The 17,845-nt window shown below is 44.5% G+C and overlaps 1 protein-coding gene across 3 annotated transcripts in view; it reads right to left on the bottom strand.

Moving 5' to 3' along the window:
* LOC118398805 (palmitoyltransferase ZDHHC14-like) overlaps window positions 1-17,845 on the bottom strand; it is a 29,647-nt gene that overhangs the window by 8,698 nt on the left and 3,104 nt on the right. For 2 of the 3 annotated variants that reach the window (XM_052471226.1, XM_052471225.1), the window contains exons 2-6: window positions 9,163-9,323; window positions 4,427-4,585; window positions 3,968-4,105; window positions 2,309-2,357; window positions 251-353 (exon numbers count right to left, since the gene is read on the bottom strand). In XM_052471226.1, coding sequence (XP_052327186.1) covers window positions 251-353; window positions 2,309-2,357; window positions 3,968-4,105; window positions 4,427-4,585; window positions 9,163-9,323 — 610 coding nt within the window. The remainder of the gene's footprint in view (window positions 1-250; window positions 354-2,308; window positions 2,358-3,967; window positions 4,106-4,426; window positions 4,586-9,162; window positions 9,324-17,845) is intronic. The other variant, XM_052471227.1, reaches the window with a different exon arrangement.

Raw genomic sequence — 17,845 nt, 5'->3', positions numbered from 1 at the left:
AACCTCAGCAGCGCTAGTTAAACAAATCACACCAGAGAGACAGTTCAGAAGGATGAGGGAGGATGTTCGAGTGTTCAATCTAGCAGAACCTCAGCAGCGCTAGTGAAACAAATCACACCAGAGAGTTATTACATGGAGGACCAAGCGTGAAATGAGCCTTAATGAGACAGAATTTATATCAGAAGTCAAAGATGGAGAGAGCTGGATGATGAGAAGTGGTGTGTGTGTGTGTGTGTGTGTGTGTACTCACGTCCTCGTTGGTGGTCTGATTGGAGCTGATGAGGTAGGTGTGGAAGCCTGACAGGCCCATAATGGACCACACCGAGAAGAAACACACCAGCACCTCCAGCACAGTCATTCAGTTAAGGAAACGAGACCACCATCACTACAACAACTGGCACGTCGTCACGGTGACTGAGAGGTGGAGAGAGCTCTTCCATTTGTCCATGGTAATGCACCGTGGTATTGACTACCAGAAGATTGTCGGGCCATTGGTTTACTAGGCAATGCAATCTACATGTGGTACGGCTCCATGAAATAACCGCTGTGTCCTCCGTAATGTCCCGAGAGACTCCAGGCAAAGTGGATACATACCAACAATCGACTAACATACACATCTAACCCAGTGCACGTGCCCAACACACACACACACACACACACACACACACACACACACACACACACACACACACACACACACACACACACACACACACACACACACACACACACACACACACACACACACACACACACACACACACACACACACACACACACACACACGTTAATGACTCTTTCCCTGTCATTCGTTTAGTGTATTCCAGCCCATAGAGAGTGTGTGTGTCAGATCTGTTGCCTCTGCAGGAAGACAGGGGGCCTATGTGCAGTGTGATCCAAGGCCCAAATGATAAGTGACAGGTGCTTGATTGTCAGAAAGCAGCGGGGTGGCTGGATGGAGACTAATGGAAAAGAGACAATGTGTCTGTCTGCTCCCTGATGGAATTGAAAAGAAGGGAGGGCAGCGTCTAGCTCTTCCCTCAAATCAAACTAAAACCTGTCCCACAATGCACAGAATTTAAACACCTCCTCCTGGTGTTTATCTCTTCTGATGTTGTGTGTACGTGTGCGTCACGATTTCCGGACATTTGAGAAATTTACCGGATCCATATGCATTGGGTGTGTAACCTGATTAGGGCGTCCACCCACGATGCTCAGAATGACAGAAATCACATTCATATTACGGTAATAGAATAACTGTCCACATGTACTTTTCCTCAGCCAACAAGACGAGTAACGAACAGCAAAATCACTAGCTTATGTCAATCTACTATCCCCCAAAGTAGAAAAGCTTACCTAGTCTATTAGTCAGCTTGTTGTTCTGCGCAAGAAAGAAATAGCCTATTCCAAACAGACTCTGGGACAATAGACTCCAAATTCATACGACTAGTAGTCCTAGCCTACACCAACAACAAAAATAATTAACGCAAAGAGGCTGATGCAACAGATCTAAACCTTTAGTACAAAATGTTGATAAACTATTATTTCTTCACATTATAAGTGCAGCAATGTGCACAAGGCAGTAGCACGCACATTTTCCTTCCATAATGTAATTAGCTGGAAACCGTAAATTGTCAAAAGCACATGCGAGCGGTTTCCTGTGACAGGGATGAACGTACCTTTAACATGTTAGTCATTTAGCAGAAGCTCTTATCCAGAGCCACTTACAGGACCAATTAGGGTTAAGTGCTTTTTGCACATACAGATTTTTTTCACCTCGTCGGCTCGGGGATTCGAACCAGCGACCTTTTAGTTACTGACCCAAAGCTCTTAACCGCTAGGCCGCTTTTGTCAAAAACCGGCTAACGGAAACGTTGGTGTGTGTGTAGGTGTGATAACCATTAGATTACTTCCACAGTTGGAAAGAGGGAGATGAGGACAGTGTCATCTCTCATTCAGAGAGATGTGGACAGTATCATCTCTCATTCAGAGAGACGAGGACAGTATCATCTGTCATTCAGAGAGATGTGGACAGTGTCATCTGTCATTCAGAGAGATGTGGACAGTATCATCTCTCATTCAGAGAGATGTGGACAGTATCATCTGTCATTCAGAGAGATGTGGACAGTATCATCTCTCATTCAGAGAGATGTGGACAGTATCATCTGTCATTCAGAGAGACGAGGACAGTGTCATCTGTCATTCAGAGAGACGAGGACAGTATCATCTCTCATTCAGAGAGACGAGGACACTTATCACAGACATACAGACAGAAAGACAGACACACTCTCCCCCAGTGAAAGGATATCTGGCAGGGCTGTCTTTGAGTGCGCTGAGGAAGCCTGTCCGGTTGGATCCTGCAGAGAACAGAGAGAGAGAGAGCAGAGAGAGAGAGCAGAGAGAGCACAGAGAGAGAGAGAGCAGAGAGAGAGAGCAGAGAGAGCACAGAGAGAGAGAGAGAGAGCAGAGAGAGAGAGCAGAGAGAGCACAGAGAGAGAGAGAGCAGAGAGAGAGAGCAGAGAGAGCACAGAGAGAGAGAGAGAGCAGAGAGAGAGAGAGCAGAGAGAGAGCAGAGAGAGAGAGAGCAGAGAGAGAGAGAGCAGAGAGAGCACAGAGAGAGAGAGAGCAGAGAGAGCACAGAGAGAGAGAGAGCAGAGAGAGCACAGAGAGAGAGAGCAGAGAGAGAGAGCAGAGCGAGCACAGAGAGAGAGAGAGCAGAGAGAGAGCACAGAGAGAGAGAGAGCAGAGAGAGCTTGTTGGTAAAAAGTGGAACATCCAAAGTCTCACTGAGCACCATGATGGTGAGCTAGTCAGTACACAGCATTACTTCACATACCTGAAGCTACTCACACTGACTGACTGACTGACTGACTGACTGCACCTGGGAGAGTAACTGATGCTAGTCACACTGACTGACTGACTGCACCTGGGAGAGTAACTGATGCTAGTCACACTGACTGACTGACTGCACCTGGGAGAACAGAGAGGAGCAGCAAAGGAGATCTCTAGCCCTGTGCTTGGTCTATACAGCAGTAAAGCATTGAAAACATCCCTACACAAAGGCAATGATGAGAAAACTAGGTTTAATTCAGGGCTTGATGTGAAGGGTCAATAGGCTGAATCAGTCAAGTAATCCACCAGAAACTCTAGACTTGATCAAAACACCTCTACTGTGGTGCAGTAGGGAATGGGTGCTTCCCAAATGGCACCCTATTCCCTATATAGTGCACTACTTTTGAACAGATCCAATAGGGTACCATTTGGGACGCGACAATGACTGCCAGTTAAGGGTTCAGAAGAAGCTCTTCCCATCTGGGGCGGCAGGTAGCCTAGTGGTTAGAGCATTGGACTAGTAACTGAAAGGTTGCAAGATCGAATCCCTGTGCTGACAGGGTAAAAAGCTGTCGTTCTGCCGCTGAACAAGGCAGTTAACCCACTGTTCCTAGGCTGTCATTGAAAATAAGCATTTGGAGCTGATCCTAGGCTGTCATTGAAAATAAGCATTTGGAGCTGATCCTAGATCAGTACTTCTCCTCTGAGAGGCTTGATAAATAAGGCCCCTGGTCTGCTGACTGATCTGTGGTATAAAGTGTCACAATGCTCTGTCTCCCCACAGAGAGAGAGAAGCCATGTCACCAGCTTTGTTTACAGCCAGCCTCCGCTGGGGAGCAGGGAGGGGAGTGGCAGATCGATGTCAGAGCCCATCTCATCCATTACAGAGATGAAGTGCCCTAGGAGGTAGCGTTGCTCAGGGCTAGAGGCTACTAGAATGTGTCAGGATAGGACAATTAAGTAAAGAGGTCTAGGGCAAAAAAATATTGATACCTATAAGAGAAATACCAGGGTAATATATTCCCTCATCTTGTTGATATTATCTGGATAACAAACAGTATGTACAGGAGACTTGTTTGGGGGGAAAACTGAGTTTTGTGTTTATCTCAGGGCATCACCACTGTGTGTCACTCACTCAGGATGACGTGTGTAATAACGAAGGCGAAGATGAAGACGGTGAGGAAGGAGAGGGACAGGATGAAGAGGTAGAAGAAACGGTAGTTCCTCTTCCCAACACAGTTCCCCACCCAGGGACAGTGGTGGTCAAAACGCTCTGCAGTGAGAGAGGGGGGAGAGTGAGAAAGAGGGGATAGTGAGAGAGAGGGAGAGAGGAGAGAGATAAAGGGAAGAAAGAGAGGAGAGAGGAAAGGGAAACAGAAAAGTGTAAAGAGTGGAAGATAGAATTAAAGGGGAAGAGAGAATTAAAGGGGAAGAGAGAGGGAAGAGGGTAGCGGATAGAAAAGAAAATAAAAAGTGGAAAGAGAGGGGAGAGTAGATGGTTTAAAAGTCATACATATGGAACAGCCATGGTTAGTCAGCTTCTCCTATTATGTTCCCACAGAGTCTGAGTGAGGTCCAGGTCTACTCCACTCACCTACACAGTTGTCACACAGGCTGCAGTGCGAGGCCCGTGGGGGCCTGAAGATCTTGCAGGTGAAGCAGTACTTAAGCTTGACCGTCTGCCCGTTGATGACCACTTCTCTGATCCTCGGGGGCGGCCTGTACCCTGGACCACTGGGGCCATTAGAGGTGTCTGAAGAGGACCACACAAGACCTAGTCAGATTGAGTTCACAAGGGAAGCATATTCCTTTGTTTTCCTATGTTGGATATCCAGTGCAGTCTCAGAGTGTCATGCCCTGGCCTTAGTTATCTTTGTTTTCTTTATTATTTTGGTTAGGCCAGGGTGTGATATGGGTGATTTATGTGTTTTGTCTTGTCTAGGGTTTTTTGTAGATTTATGGGGCCATTAGAGGTGTCTGAAGAGGACCACACAAGACCTTCAGTTTAGTTGTGTAGGTAAGTCTATGGTTGCTTAGATTGGTTCTCAATCAGAAGCACGTGTTTATTGTTGTCTCTGATTGGGAACCATATTTAGGCAGCCATATTATTTGGGTATTTTGTGGGTCATTGTTTCCTGTCTTTGTGTTTTATGCACCAGTTTTCACGTTTATTGTTTTGTAGTTTGTTCATGTTTGAGTTTTCTTATTAAAGAACCATGAACTATAACCACGCTGCGTTTTGGTCCGCCTCTCCTTCCCAGGAAGAAAGCCTTGACTCAGAGCTGTATCTTAGAGCAGTCACAGAGCTGTATCTTAGAGCAGTCTCAGAGCTGTATCTTAGAGCAGTCTCAGAGCTGTATCTTAGAGCAGTCTCAGAGCTGTATCTTAGAGCAGTCTCAGAGCTGTATCTTAGAGCAGTCTCAGAGCTGTATCTTAGAGCAGTCTCAGAGCTGTATCTTAGAGCAGTCTCAGAGCTGTATCTTAGAGCAGTCTCAGAGCTGTATCTTAGAGCAGTCTCAGAGCTGTATCTTAGAGCAGTCTCAGAGCTGTATCTTAGAGCAGTCACAGAGCTGTATCTTAGAGCAGTCACAGAGCTGTATCTTAGAGCAGTCACAGAGCTGTATCTTAGAGCAGTCACAGAGCTATATCTTAGAGCAGTCACAGAGCTATATCTTAGAGCAGTCTCAGAGCTGTATCTTAGAGCAGTCACAGAGCTATATCTTAGAGCAGTCACAGAGCTGTATCTTAGAGCAGTCACAGAGCTGTATCTTAGAGCAGTCACAGAGCTGTATTATTTATTTATTTATTTCATTTTTTAGCCCTTTTTCTCCCCAATTCCGTGGTATCCAATTGTTAGTAGTTACTAACTCGACTCTGGTCCGAAACACAACCCAACCAAGCCGCACTGCTTCTTAACACAACGCGCCTCCAACCCGGATCCACCAATGTGTTGGAGGAAACACCGTACACCTGGCGACCTGGTTAGCGCGCACTGCGCCCGGCCCGCCACAGGAGTCGCTAGTGCGCAATGATATCCCTACCGGCCAAACCCTCCCTAACCCGAACAATGCTAGGCCAATTGTGCGTTGCCCCATGGACTTCCGGTCGCGACAGAGCCTGGGCGTGAACCCAGAGTCTCTGGCGGCACATAGACCACTGCGCCACCCGGGAGGGCCCTCTGTATCTTATTTCTAAAAGCACAGCCAGTCTGGTAAGAGCCAGATACGAACTCCTGTATCCAAGGGGGCTCTGGCTCTGTTTTTATTTCCCTGTTCCCTGTAATAAACTAAATAAGTCACGCAATCACATCAACAGTATAGGCTTTCACAGTCAGCACATTTTACTGGCTTCCTCACTGATGCAATTTACAGCAGCAGGCACCTGGGGCACGGTGGCACAGTGTTTACTTGACATTACATTATTCATCTGCTCTGCAGGACCCAGAACTCATCACACACACACACACTGCATGCTCTTCCTGCTTGGAGATGGGGGGGGGGCACACCTAATTGATCCAGGAAAAAGTTATTTATTAGTCTCAGTGTGGTCTGGGAGGGGGGTGCGAGGCTCCTGGTGGGTGGGGGCCAAAGGGACGGCCCTGCAGCCCTGCTTATCACTCACTCTGCATCACTACCTTGGATCATTGTTTTCATACGCTGCATCATTCCTTGTTAACATTTCATCACACTGTACCACTGGTTTATTGTTTCATATAAATGGAGTGTATAAACGTTAAAGAATGCTCCGCCATTTCCTGGTTGCTATAAATCTAATAGTTTCAGTTTATGTAACAAAACAAGCAAGGATAGTGTAGAAAACCATTCTACCATCTAAACCGCTGTGAAATATCTTTTCCATAACCAAAATATTGTATTTTCAGCTGTTTGAAGCTGGTGTACAAAACCAAAAGTAAAAGACGCAAAACCTAAACTTAAGAATGGGAAGCATAGAAATAGCGCACATAGAACATATTTACTGTTTCTTAGACTTGCTTTAAATGAGAGTGACAGATCTATAACAAATATTTCTATGTGAATTTTGTCGGGTTAAGTTAAATATTGCAGATTTACCTATCAAGTTTCAGGCGACAACGGAGTATCAATGTGGTGAACATCTATTGGATTGAGGTTTAGCATCAATATTTAACCACGACTTTGTACATATGAAAAACAAGACATTGACAGTGGCGGTGACAGTAGCGTGGGAACAGAACATACATTAAGTATATTGCGGAAAGGGAATGAGATCACTTGCAATCACATTCACGTCATTCTTATACACAGAGGATTGTGAATGCATTTAACAACACGACTTCTGCTGAAACACAGTGCAGGAATGATGAGAAGTATATATAAAAAGGAGGAGAGAGAGAGAGAGAAAGACACACAATGAGAGAGAAGCACAGCAGACATCAGAAAGAATGCATTGTGGGACAGCAAGTTGTGGGAAGCAGCAAATAAAGCAGCTTAGAATTGAAAACACATCGAGCTGCTCCAAAGCTAACATTCAGGAGCGAGACTGAAGAAGCGTGGGAGAGAGAAAGACAAAGTAGTAGTTTGAAGGCATTTAGGTTGCAAGGGCTAGGTTGTGAAACAGACAACAGGACTACTTCTCCATAAGTTCACTGCTTTTTCAGTGCAGGCCTGTAATATTACATTCATCAACGTTTAATAAACAAAATGTAATTCTCGGGCCTCACGGGTGTCACAGTGGTCTAAGGCACTGCATCGCAGTGCTAGCTGTTCCACCAGAGACTCTGGGTTCGAGCCCAGGCTCTGTTGCAGCCGGCCGCGACCGGGAGGTCCATGGGGCGACGCACAATTGGCCTAGCGTCGTCCAGGTTAAGGAGGGTTTGGCCGGTAGGGATATCCTTGTCTCATCGTTCCCTAACGACTCCTGTGGCGGGCCGAGCGCAGTGCACGCTGACCAAGGTCACCAGGTGCATGGTGTTTCCTCCGACACATTGGTGCGGCTGTCTTCCGGGTTGGATGGGCACTGTGTTAAGAAGCAGTGCGGCTTGGTTGAGTTGTGTTTCGGAGGGCGCATGACTTTTGTCTCTCCCGAGCCCGTACGGGAGTTGTAGCGATGAGACAAGACAGTAACTACTAACAATTGGATACCACGAAATTGTGTATAAAAATAAATAAATCAAATGTAATTCTCGTTTATCGGTATTGTTTGACGACAATTGGCACCAATTTCCTGTTTGTAGAGTTGACTGTACAGTCCAGAACCTCTAGATCCTTTAATACAGGATGTGCAGATGTTATTTCTAGACGTGCATCACATAGTGACTGGCCACAGACACTAAACAACCAAAGTGAGTAAATATAACAGAATTCTTTCCACCCTTCATCATCAAATGTATACAACAGCGTTGAGGTGGGGAGACATAGGCTTTGTCCCAAATGGCACCCCATTTCCTATATAGTGAACTACTTTTGACCAGAGCCCTATGGGGACTGGTCAAAAGTAGTGCATTACATGAGGAATAGGGTGCCATTTGGGACGCAGTCATGAACCGTTTTCTCTCCTGCTATAAGAAAGCTGGAGTTAAATGCAGAGCAAGCAACGCCCAAATTTTCTCATTCTCTCAGTAAGGACTCTTTTGTGATTGATAGGTCTGTTCCGGAATGCTGTATTCACAAGGAAAAACATAGTTCTAAATATACATTGATTGTTCGGTCTGTATAACACATGATTGTTCGGTCTGTATAACACAGGTTCTCTCATTGAACATCCCTGACTCATTCTTCTTGGTTTGCATTGGATTGGGCATCTCATAACAAAGGGGAACAAGTGTCTTGCACCAGTGATAAAGGAGGGTTGGTTCCCAAATGGCACCCTATTCCCTACATATTGCATTACCTCAAACCAGAGGTCTATGAGTCCTGGTCGAAAGTATTGCACTAAAAGGGAATATGGTAAAACATTTGCGACACGGCTGACATCTTTTCTAAATTGAACTCTAAAATGAGTCCCTTAAAATCAGGTTGTTTGGACAACATGCCATTGTGCTCAGGGCAAAGCACCTCTCAAAGCTGATGTCATCTCTGAACACCTTATCATTTCACTGGCACGCACACACAGGCGTTTAGAGGGCGGCACGTGATTGGCTCGATCCAAGCCATTTAATAGAGGTCGGGTGAAGTTCATGTTGATAACAAATCTATCTGCCTCATTAGCGGGACACAAACAAAGGAGAAGCAGCCACCTCAGAGTTCTGCCTCAGCAAAGTCCCAAAATGCACCCTACTCCCTACATAGTGCACTACTTTTGACCAGAACCCAGTTCTGGACTGTTAGAAAACCAGGTGGTCTCCATAGTTACCAATCTGTCTCTCCAGGTCGGCAGCCTCGTCAGGTGTGGCACGGGGTAGGACTCCCGGGTCACTGAAGCTGGCTCTGAACAGCATCCCCAGAACAAAGACAAACAGCACCCCTCCGATCACCGGGATGGCCGGGGTCAGGTTGGACGCCAGGAACGGGCAGCTGGAACACGGTAGGAATGAAAATAATAAGGAATGGAAAAGCATGTCGCTATTTCCACCCCCCAACATCAGACACCTCCTAACTTCGGACACTCTAGCGGTTGGAGGATTAAATCACCTCGAGCGCAACATGTAAATGGCCTGGAAAATAAAAGTACATTTTGTGACTAAAGACACCCTTCTAGCTAGCTGACCACTGATTTTAATTGTAGTTTATGTAAGTTTTGAGAGTTTTCAAAAAGGTTAAATATATACAGTGGGTAGAACAAGTATTTGATACACTGCCGATTTTGCAGGTTTTCCTACTTACAAAGCAGGTACAAGTCTGTAGGTACATAGGTACATAGGTACACTCACTTCAACTGTGAGAGACAGAATCTAAAACAAAAATCCAGAAAATCACATTGTATGATTTTTAAGTAATTAATTTGCATTTTATTGCATGACACAAGTATTTGATCACCTACCAACCAGTAAGAATTCTGGCTCTCACAGACCTGTTAGTTTTTCTTTAAGAAGCCCTCCTGTTCTCCACTCATTACCTGTATTAACTGCACCTGTTTGAACTCGTTACCTGTATAAAAGACACCTGTCCACACACTTAATCAAACAGACGCCAACCTCTCCACAATGGCAAGACCAGAGAGCTGTGTAAGGGCATCAGGGATAAAATTGTAGACCTGCACAAGGCTGGGATGGGCTACAGGACAATAGGCAAGCAGCTTGGTGAGAAGGCAACAACTGTTGGCGCAATTTATTAGAAAATGGAAGAAGTTCAAGATGACAGTCAATCACCCTCGGTCTGGGGCTCCATGCAAGATCTCACCTCGTGGGGCATCAATGATCATGAGGAAGGTGAGGGATCAGCCCAGAACTACACGGCAGGACCTGGTCAATGGCCTGAAGAGAGCTGGGACCACAGTCACAAAGAAAACCATTAGTAACACACTACGCCATCATGGATTATAATCCTGCAGCGCACGCAAGGTCCCCCTGCTAAAGCCAGTGCATGTCCAGGCCCATCTGCCAATGACCATCTGGATGATCCAGAGGAGGAATGGGAGAAGGTCATGTGGTCTGATGAGACAAAAATAGAGCTTTTTGGTCTAAACTCCACTCGCTGTGTTTGGAGGAAGAAGAAGGGTGAGTACAACCCCAAGAACACCATCCCAACCGTGAAGCATGGAGGGGGAAACATCATTCTTTGGGGATGCTTTTCTGCAAAGGGGACAGGACGACTGCACCGTATTGAGGGGAGGATGGATGGGGCCATGTATCGTGAGATCTTGGCCAACAACCTCCTTCCCTCAGTAAGATCATTGAAGATGGGTCATGGCTGGGTCTTCCAGCATGACAACGACCCAGAACACACAGCCAGGGCAACTAAGGAGTGGCTCCGTAAGAAGCATCTCAAGGTCCTGGAGTGGCCTAGCCAGTCTCCAGACCTGAATCCAATAGAACATCTTTGGAGGGAGCTGAAAGTTCGTATTGCCCAGCGACAGCCCCGAAACCTGAAGGATCTGAAGAAGGTCTGTATGGAAGAGTGGGCCAAAATCCCTGCTGCAGTGTGTGCAAACCTGGTCAAGAACTACAGGAAACGTATGATCTCTGTAATTGCAAACAAAGGTTTCTGTACCAAATATTAAGTTCTGCTTTTCTGATGTATCAAATACTTATGTCATGCAATAAAATGCAAATTAATTACTTAAAAATCATACAATGTGATTTTCTGGATTTTTGTTTTAGATTCTGTCTCTCACAGTTGAAGTGTACCTATGATGAAAATTACAGACTTGTACATGTTTTATAAGTAGGAAAACCTGCAAAATCGGCAGTGTATCAAATACTTGTTCTCCCCAATATACAGTGCCTTGCGAAAGTATTCGGCCCCCTTGAACTTTGCGACCTTTTGCCACATTTCAGGCTTCAAACAAAGATATAAAACTGTATTTTTTTGTGAAGAATCAACAACAAGTGGGACAAAATCATGAAGTGGAACAACATTTATTGGATATTTCAAACTTTTTTAACAAATCAAAAACTGAAAAATTGGGCGTGCAAAATTATTCAGCCCCCTTAAGTTAATACTTTGTAGCGCCACCTTTTGCTGCGATTACAGATGTAAGTCGCCTGTTTGAAGCCTGAAATGTGGCAAAAGGTCGCAAAGTTCAAGGGGGCCGAATACTTTCGCAAGGCACTGTATATCTTATAACTGAACAAAATAGTAAGGTGGTCAATAACTGGGGACCGTATGCCGATAATACGGGACGCATTTTTGTAAACCGCTTATCAAAAAGCTCATAGTAGTAATACTTACACTGAAATGTCAAACATGCTAATTGCTAACCCGTTTTTACGGCACCAATAATCACAAAACATTGATGGCTTGATCACAAGATAACACTGTTGAAGGTATTTCTTAAACGCTGTTGAATATGTCAATACTATGAGTTGCTACGCTTGGTGTAGTTATTAGCTGGTCTTAGTGTAGTCTCTGTATCTGGGTGGGTGGAAAGTTCACAACTAATAAAACTGTTAGGATAAACAGGAATGTGCACACACACACAAATATTTGATTAACTTGTAACAACAAAGTCACTTAAACCATGCATAGTGTTTTGTTCATGAACAGATGTTGGTTAGCACTACTGTACTGTCTGTCCTCTGTACCTAAAATCATTAGATGACAAGACTGGGGCCGGGGCCAAGGAGGAATGGCCTTCCTGGAAAACTTTCTGTGGCACAATTCAACACATCCCATACGGCTCTGGTCAAAATTAGTGCACTATATAGGGAATAGGGTGCCATTTGGGACGTATCCACTGACTGAAACCTACTGGCCTATTTCCAAGCATTTTCCTCGACAGGCATCCGTGACAAAAGCATGAAATGAAAGGTATGCCTTCATATTTATTTTTACATTACTTCTACAAATGAACAGACACTCCATTCTTCTCTTCTCATAGCCTGGGTCTATAGCAGCAGACAATTTTCCCGATAGGGATCCTTTGTTCGTACCCCCCATGTCAATTGAACTTATCCCAGAGGCTGCTCCAAGACGCCGCCAGTGGGAGAAGAGGTATTCGGAGTCTGACTCAGGTGGCGTGCACATCATCCACGGCTTCAGAGTATATTACTCGCTAATGTTCAGTCTCTGGACAATAAAATAGACGAGCTCAGGGCGAGGACCTCCTTGCAGAGAGATCAGGGACTGTAACATACTCTGTTTTACGGAATCATGGCTCTCTCGGGATATACTGTCCCCATCCATACAGCCAGCTGAGTTCTCAGTACATTGCACAGATAGGAATAAAGAACTCTCCATGAAGAAGAAAGGTGGTGGTGTATGTTTCATGATTAACTACTCATGGTGTGATTGTGATGACATACAGAAACTCAAGTCTTATTGTTCACCTGACCTAGAATAACTCACAGTCGTGTATATACCCCCTCAAGCCGATACCACGACATCCCTCAAGGAACTACACTGGACTTTATGTAAACTGGAAACCACATATCCTGAGGCTGCATTTATTGAAGCTGGGGATTTTAACAAAGCAAATTTGAGGAAAACTCTACCGAAGTTCTATCAACACATTGACTGTAGTACTCGCTCTGGAAAAACACGATCACTGCTACTCCCCCTTCCGGGATGCCTACAGGGCCCTCCCCCGCCCATCAAATCACAACTCCATTTTGCTCCTCCCTTCCTATAGGCAGAAACTCAAACATGAATTACCCGTTAAAACACTGGTTTCACCAATCGGGATCCATGCTTCAAGATAGCCCAGTCCGCGTGATCAAAACTATGATCCGGGTAGCCTCTGAGATTAACATTGAGGTATACACGGACACAGTGACTGAGTTCATCAGGAAGTGTATAGGGGATGTTGTTCCCACCGTGACTATTAAAACCTAACCAAATCAGAAACTGTGCATAGATGGCAGCATTTGCGCAAAACTGAAAGCGCAAACCACCGTATTTAACCATGGCAAGGTGACTGAGAATACGGTTGAATACAAACAGTGTAGTTATTCCCTCCGAAAGGCAATCAAACAGACAAAACATCAGTACAGAGACAAAGTGGAGTCGCAATTCAGACACGAGGCGTATGTAGCAGGGTCTACAGACAATCACTGATTACAAATTGAAAACCAGCCATGTTGCAGACACTGACGTCTTGCTCCCGCACTGCCCTATCCCATCTGGACAAGAGGACTACGTTTGTAAGAATGCTGTTCATTGACTATAGCTCGGCCTTCAACACCATAGTACCCTCCAAGCTCACCATTAAGCTTGGGGCTCTGGGTCTGAACCCAGCCCTGTGCAACTGGGTTCTGGACTTCTGACGGGCCGCACCCAGGTGGTGAAGGTAGGAAAACACCTCCACTTCACTGATCCTAAACACAGGGGCCCCACAAAGGGTGCGTGCTCAGCCCCCTCATGTACTCCCTGTTCACCCATGACTGCATGACCACGCACACCTCCAACTCAATCATCAAGATGGCAGATGACAACAGTAGGTAGGCCTGATTACCAACAATGATGAGACAGACTACAGGGAGGAGGTGAGGGACCTGGCGGAGTGGTGCCAGGAAAATAACCTCTCCCTCCACATCAACAAAACGAAGGAGCTGATTGTGGACTTCAGGAGACAGCAGAGGGAGCACGTCCCTATCCACATCAACGGGACTGCAGTGGATATGGTGAAAAGCTTCAAGTTCCTCGGCGTACACATCACTGACAATCTGAAATGGTCCACCCACACAGACAGTGTGGTGAAGAAGGCGCAATGGCACCTCTTCAACCTCAGGAAGCTGAAGAAATTCTGCTTGGCCCCTATGACCCTCACAGACTTTTACAGATGCACAATTGAGAGCATCCTGTCGGGCTGTATCACCGCCTGGTACGGCAACTGCACCAAGAGGGTGGTGCGGTCTGCCCAACGCATCACCGGGGGCACACTGTCGGCCCCCCAGGACACCCACAGCACACGATGTCACAGGAAGGCCAAAAAGATCATCAGGAACATCAACCAACCGAGCCACGGCCCGTTTCCCCCGCTATCATCTAGAAGGAGAGGTCAGTACAGGTGCATCAAAGCTGGGACCGAGAGACTGAAGAACAGCTTCTATCTCAAGGCCATCAGACTGTTAAATAGCCATCACTAGCCGGCTACTACCCGGTTACTCAACCTTGCACCTGAGAGGCTGCTGCCCCATATACATAGACATGGAATCACTGGCCACTTTAATAATGGAACACTGTTTACATACTGCTTTACTCATTTAATCTGGATATACTTTATTCTATTCTACTGTATTTTAGTCAATGCCACTCCAACATTGCTCGTCCTAATATTTCTATATTCCTTTTAGATGTGTGTATTGTTGTGTATTGTTAGATATTACTGCACTGTTGGAGCTAGGAAAACAACATTTCGCTACACCCACAAAAGCATCTGCTAAATATGTGTGCGACCAATAACATTTGATTTGAATTAGAAAAAGGATTGGGAAGAATCATGTCCATGTAATCCGTTAATATTTTGGTGGGAACAATATCCAATCAAAATCTCTTAACCTCACGTTCCCTAAAGTCTTCTATGGGTTGTTACAATATTGGACATCAAAGATCCCCATGTTTAATGAGTGAGGCATGTTGAGCGCAGGTTTGAGTAATTGGTTTCAGGTTATAGTCTAGGCATAAAACTACATTAAACATTTAATGGTATTAGCCATGAAGTGAAATACCATGCTTTTATTCACTTAGCATAGTCAGTGTGAACTGATATGAGATCTGTATGGCTGCTACCTTGGCTCTGTGAGGCGGCTACGCTGGAATTGAATTAGACTGAAACTCAGATCTTATCAGTTCGTCATGCTGGGATTGGAAATAGCTGCAGCAAGTTTCCAAGTAGTCCTGTTTAAAAAATGTCTACCATTGTAGACTAGAGGAGGTTATCGGTCAATGTTGTTGTTGGCATTGTAAAGAAAGCACGGATAATTGTCAGAGGGCTGGATTGGAGATCTGGCACAGTGGAGGGAAAGGTTGGGGTAGGGTCATGGTAGCGTGATTCTTTCACTCTACCTGCACTTCACTATCCCACTGCCTTTAGAAATATACAGAATATGCCCTTGGTAAAGACTATGGAATCTGGATAGTATTGGATACTCTACTGAAAAAAAATGTCTGAATGAAAGCTTGAAAGGTAGACTAGCAATTAAGAGGGTCGGCCCAGTAACCGAAATGTTGTTGGTTCAAATCCCCGAGCCAACTCTGTGAAAAATATATGTGCCCTTGAAGGCACTTAACCCCTAATTGCTCCTGTAAGTCACTCTGGATAAGAGCGTCTGCTAGATGACTAAAATGCAAATGTAGGAGATGTGTAAACATTTAGGCATGAGTTTCTCATTTCATTTTCTCAGGCTTTATACAATGCAATGAATAACCAGAATTTGATCCATTCCAAGGTTGAATCACGACACAATTCGTCCTTGTTAGGTTTCATTCATTGGACCATTTGTCCAATGTTTCCCAGGCAAATCCCAGAGCATGTTGGACTATAAATGGATGAATGTTTTGGCTGTAGTTTAGAGATGCTCTCTGTTCTGGCTAGAGGAGTGCAATTACTTTAGTCTTATCTTTAGTCAAACACAACAAACAGAGACAAAGTCTGAGTCTCAAATGCCAACCTATTACCGTTGTAGTGCACTATATAGGTAACAGGATGCAATTTGGGACGGAGACCAAATCAAACTAGAACAATTGGTGACTCTTCTCCAGTTGCCTTGGAGATGCAGGCTGTTGGTTTGACAGGACACAAAGAGCCTAAGAGGAAACTGTTACCATAGAAACGGGAACACTGGGGTGCCATGTTTCGGAAGGTATGGAACGTGGGAGGAATGAAAGGCAACAGAGAAGGAAAGACGGGGGGAGATGGATAGACTGACCGGAAAATATATGTCAGTCATCTCCCAGTTCTCTCTTTACATTTTAGGATCGGTGTCACTCTCAAATGAATGAATTTGCATGTCATAACAGTGGGCCTATATGAGCTGTCATTCAAATGTATAATTGAAGACATCTGCATATCTGACTGACTTACATTTGTGGCATTTCATCACTCAATGAATAGCCTCGGCCATTGAATTACAGGCTTGTCTGATTAATGACTAAGATTGAAATGTTTAGTCTGATACACTAAGCAAATCCAAAAAGTTTCTGAATTTGAACCCATCTTGATTGCTAAATTGAAAGATTGCAATTATATAAACCTTTACAAATGACCCTTTGAAAACCTGCAGAAGCTTAGAGAGCCACGAAAACATTTATGAGACTTGAGACTAAGTTGAAAGGATGGTTTGTCCTGTACCCCCGACCCTGCGGACTGCACAACCATCACAAGACCTCCTTGTGTTCATATTTCTCAACAGCATGTCAGAGCCCTGGAAAAAAACAAATTAAATACATCAGCCCACCAAGGAATGCATTCACCTGACCCCAAAATCAAGTAACTCATTAGTCATTACTATCACAAATATCTTTCCTGACCAATGAGGATTGAGAACCATTAAGTTTCTGCAATGTTTGGAGCTCTGCTCACCCAAAGTTTGACACTTGACTGAGTGGAGTAAATTTCATCTACTTGGCGAAAACTAAGCTCTGTGACCATATGGTTGGAAAAATTGGATTTCGACACCCACCATCTCAGATTGTTCTCAAATGTTTCTGTTGTTAGAAACAGATACAATTAGCATTCCTGCAACATTATTTTGTTGAAATATAACTTGATATCTGAGAAATTAAGCTAATTGATTGAACCCAAATTGGCCATTTTAATTTATAGGATTAATATAATATTCAATAAATATAGTACCTAACATCCAACTTGGATCAAACTTTATTTCTAAGAATGAATTAGACATGAGGAATCCAAAGAAATAGCCAAAAGCCACCCATGGACCCCCCACAACCTACGCCAATCCTACACCAACAACGAGTATAAAGTATCAGTTCACTATGTCTGACAAGTACTATGGTGCTGCGGCTCAGAGTATTGTTTCTTCATCCTATGTATTGTATTCTCAGATAATTTGGTGATGTTTTTTTCCCCTGTTCAGAGAAATGAGTCATTGAAGTTGTTAGGTTTATGTTCCATCGTACATCCTGATACTGTACACTCGTTGTTGGGGTGGTATTGGTGTGGGGGGTCCATGGGTGGCTTTTAACCATTTATTTGGATTCCTCATGTCTTATTCGTTGTTAGAAAAAAGTTTGGTCCAAATCGTATATCACAAAATTGAACATTTGGGCACAATCAATTAGCTTAATTCCTAAGAGATCAAAATATATTTAAAAAAAATGATGATGCAGGAATGCTAATTTTACTACAAAAAGTATTTCCGAACAATCTTAGATGGTTGGTGTCATGGTTTTCTGAAATTATATGGAACGACCAGGGAAAAAGAGTCTAGACAACATTCTCTCTTTATTTATTTATTTTATTTAACTAGACGAGT

This window comes from Oncorhynchus keta, chromosome 19 (genome assembly GCF_023373465.1).
Source record: "Oncorhynchus keta strain PuntledgeMale-10-30-2019 chromosome 19, Oket_V2, whole genome shotgun sequence".
NCBI classification, from domain to species: domain Eukaryota; kingdom Metazoa; phylum Chordata; class Actinopteri; order Salmoniformes; family Salmonidae; genus Oncorhynchus; species Oncorhynchus keta.
The sequence above is the reverse complement of the archived record's forward strand: the minus strand, read 5'-3'. Positions and strand labels throughout refer to the sequence as shown.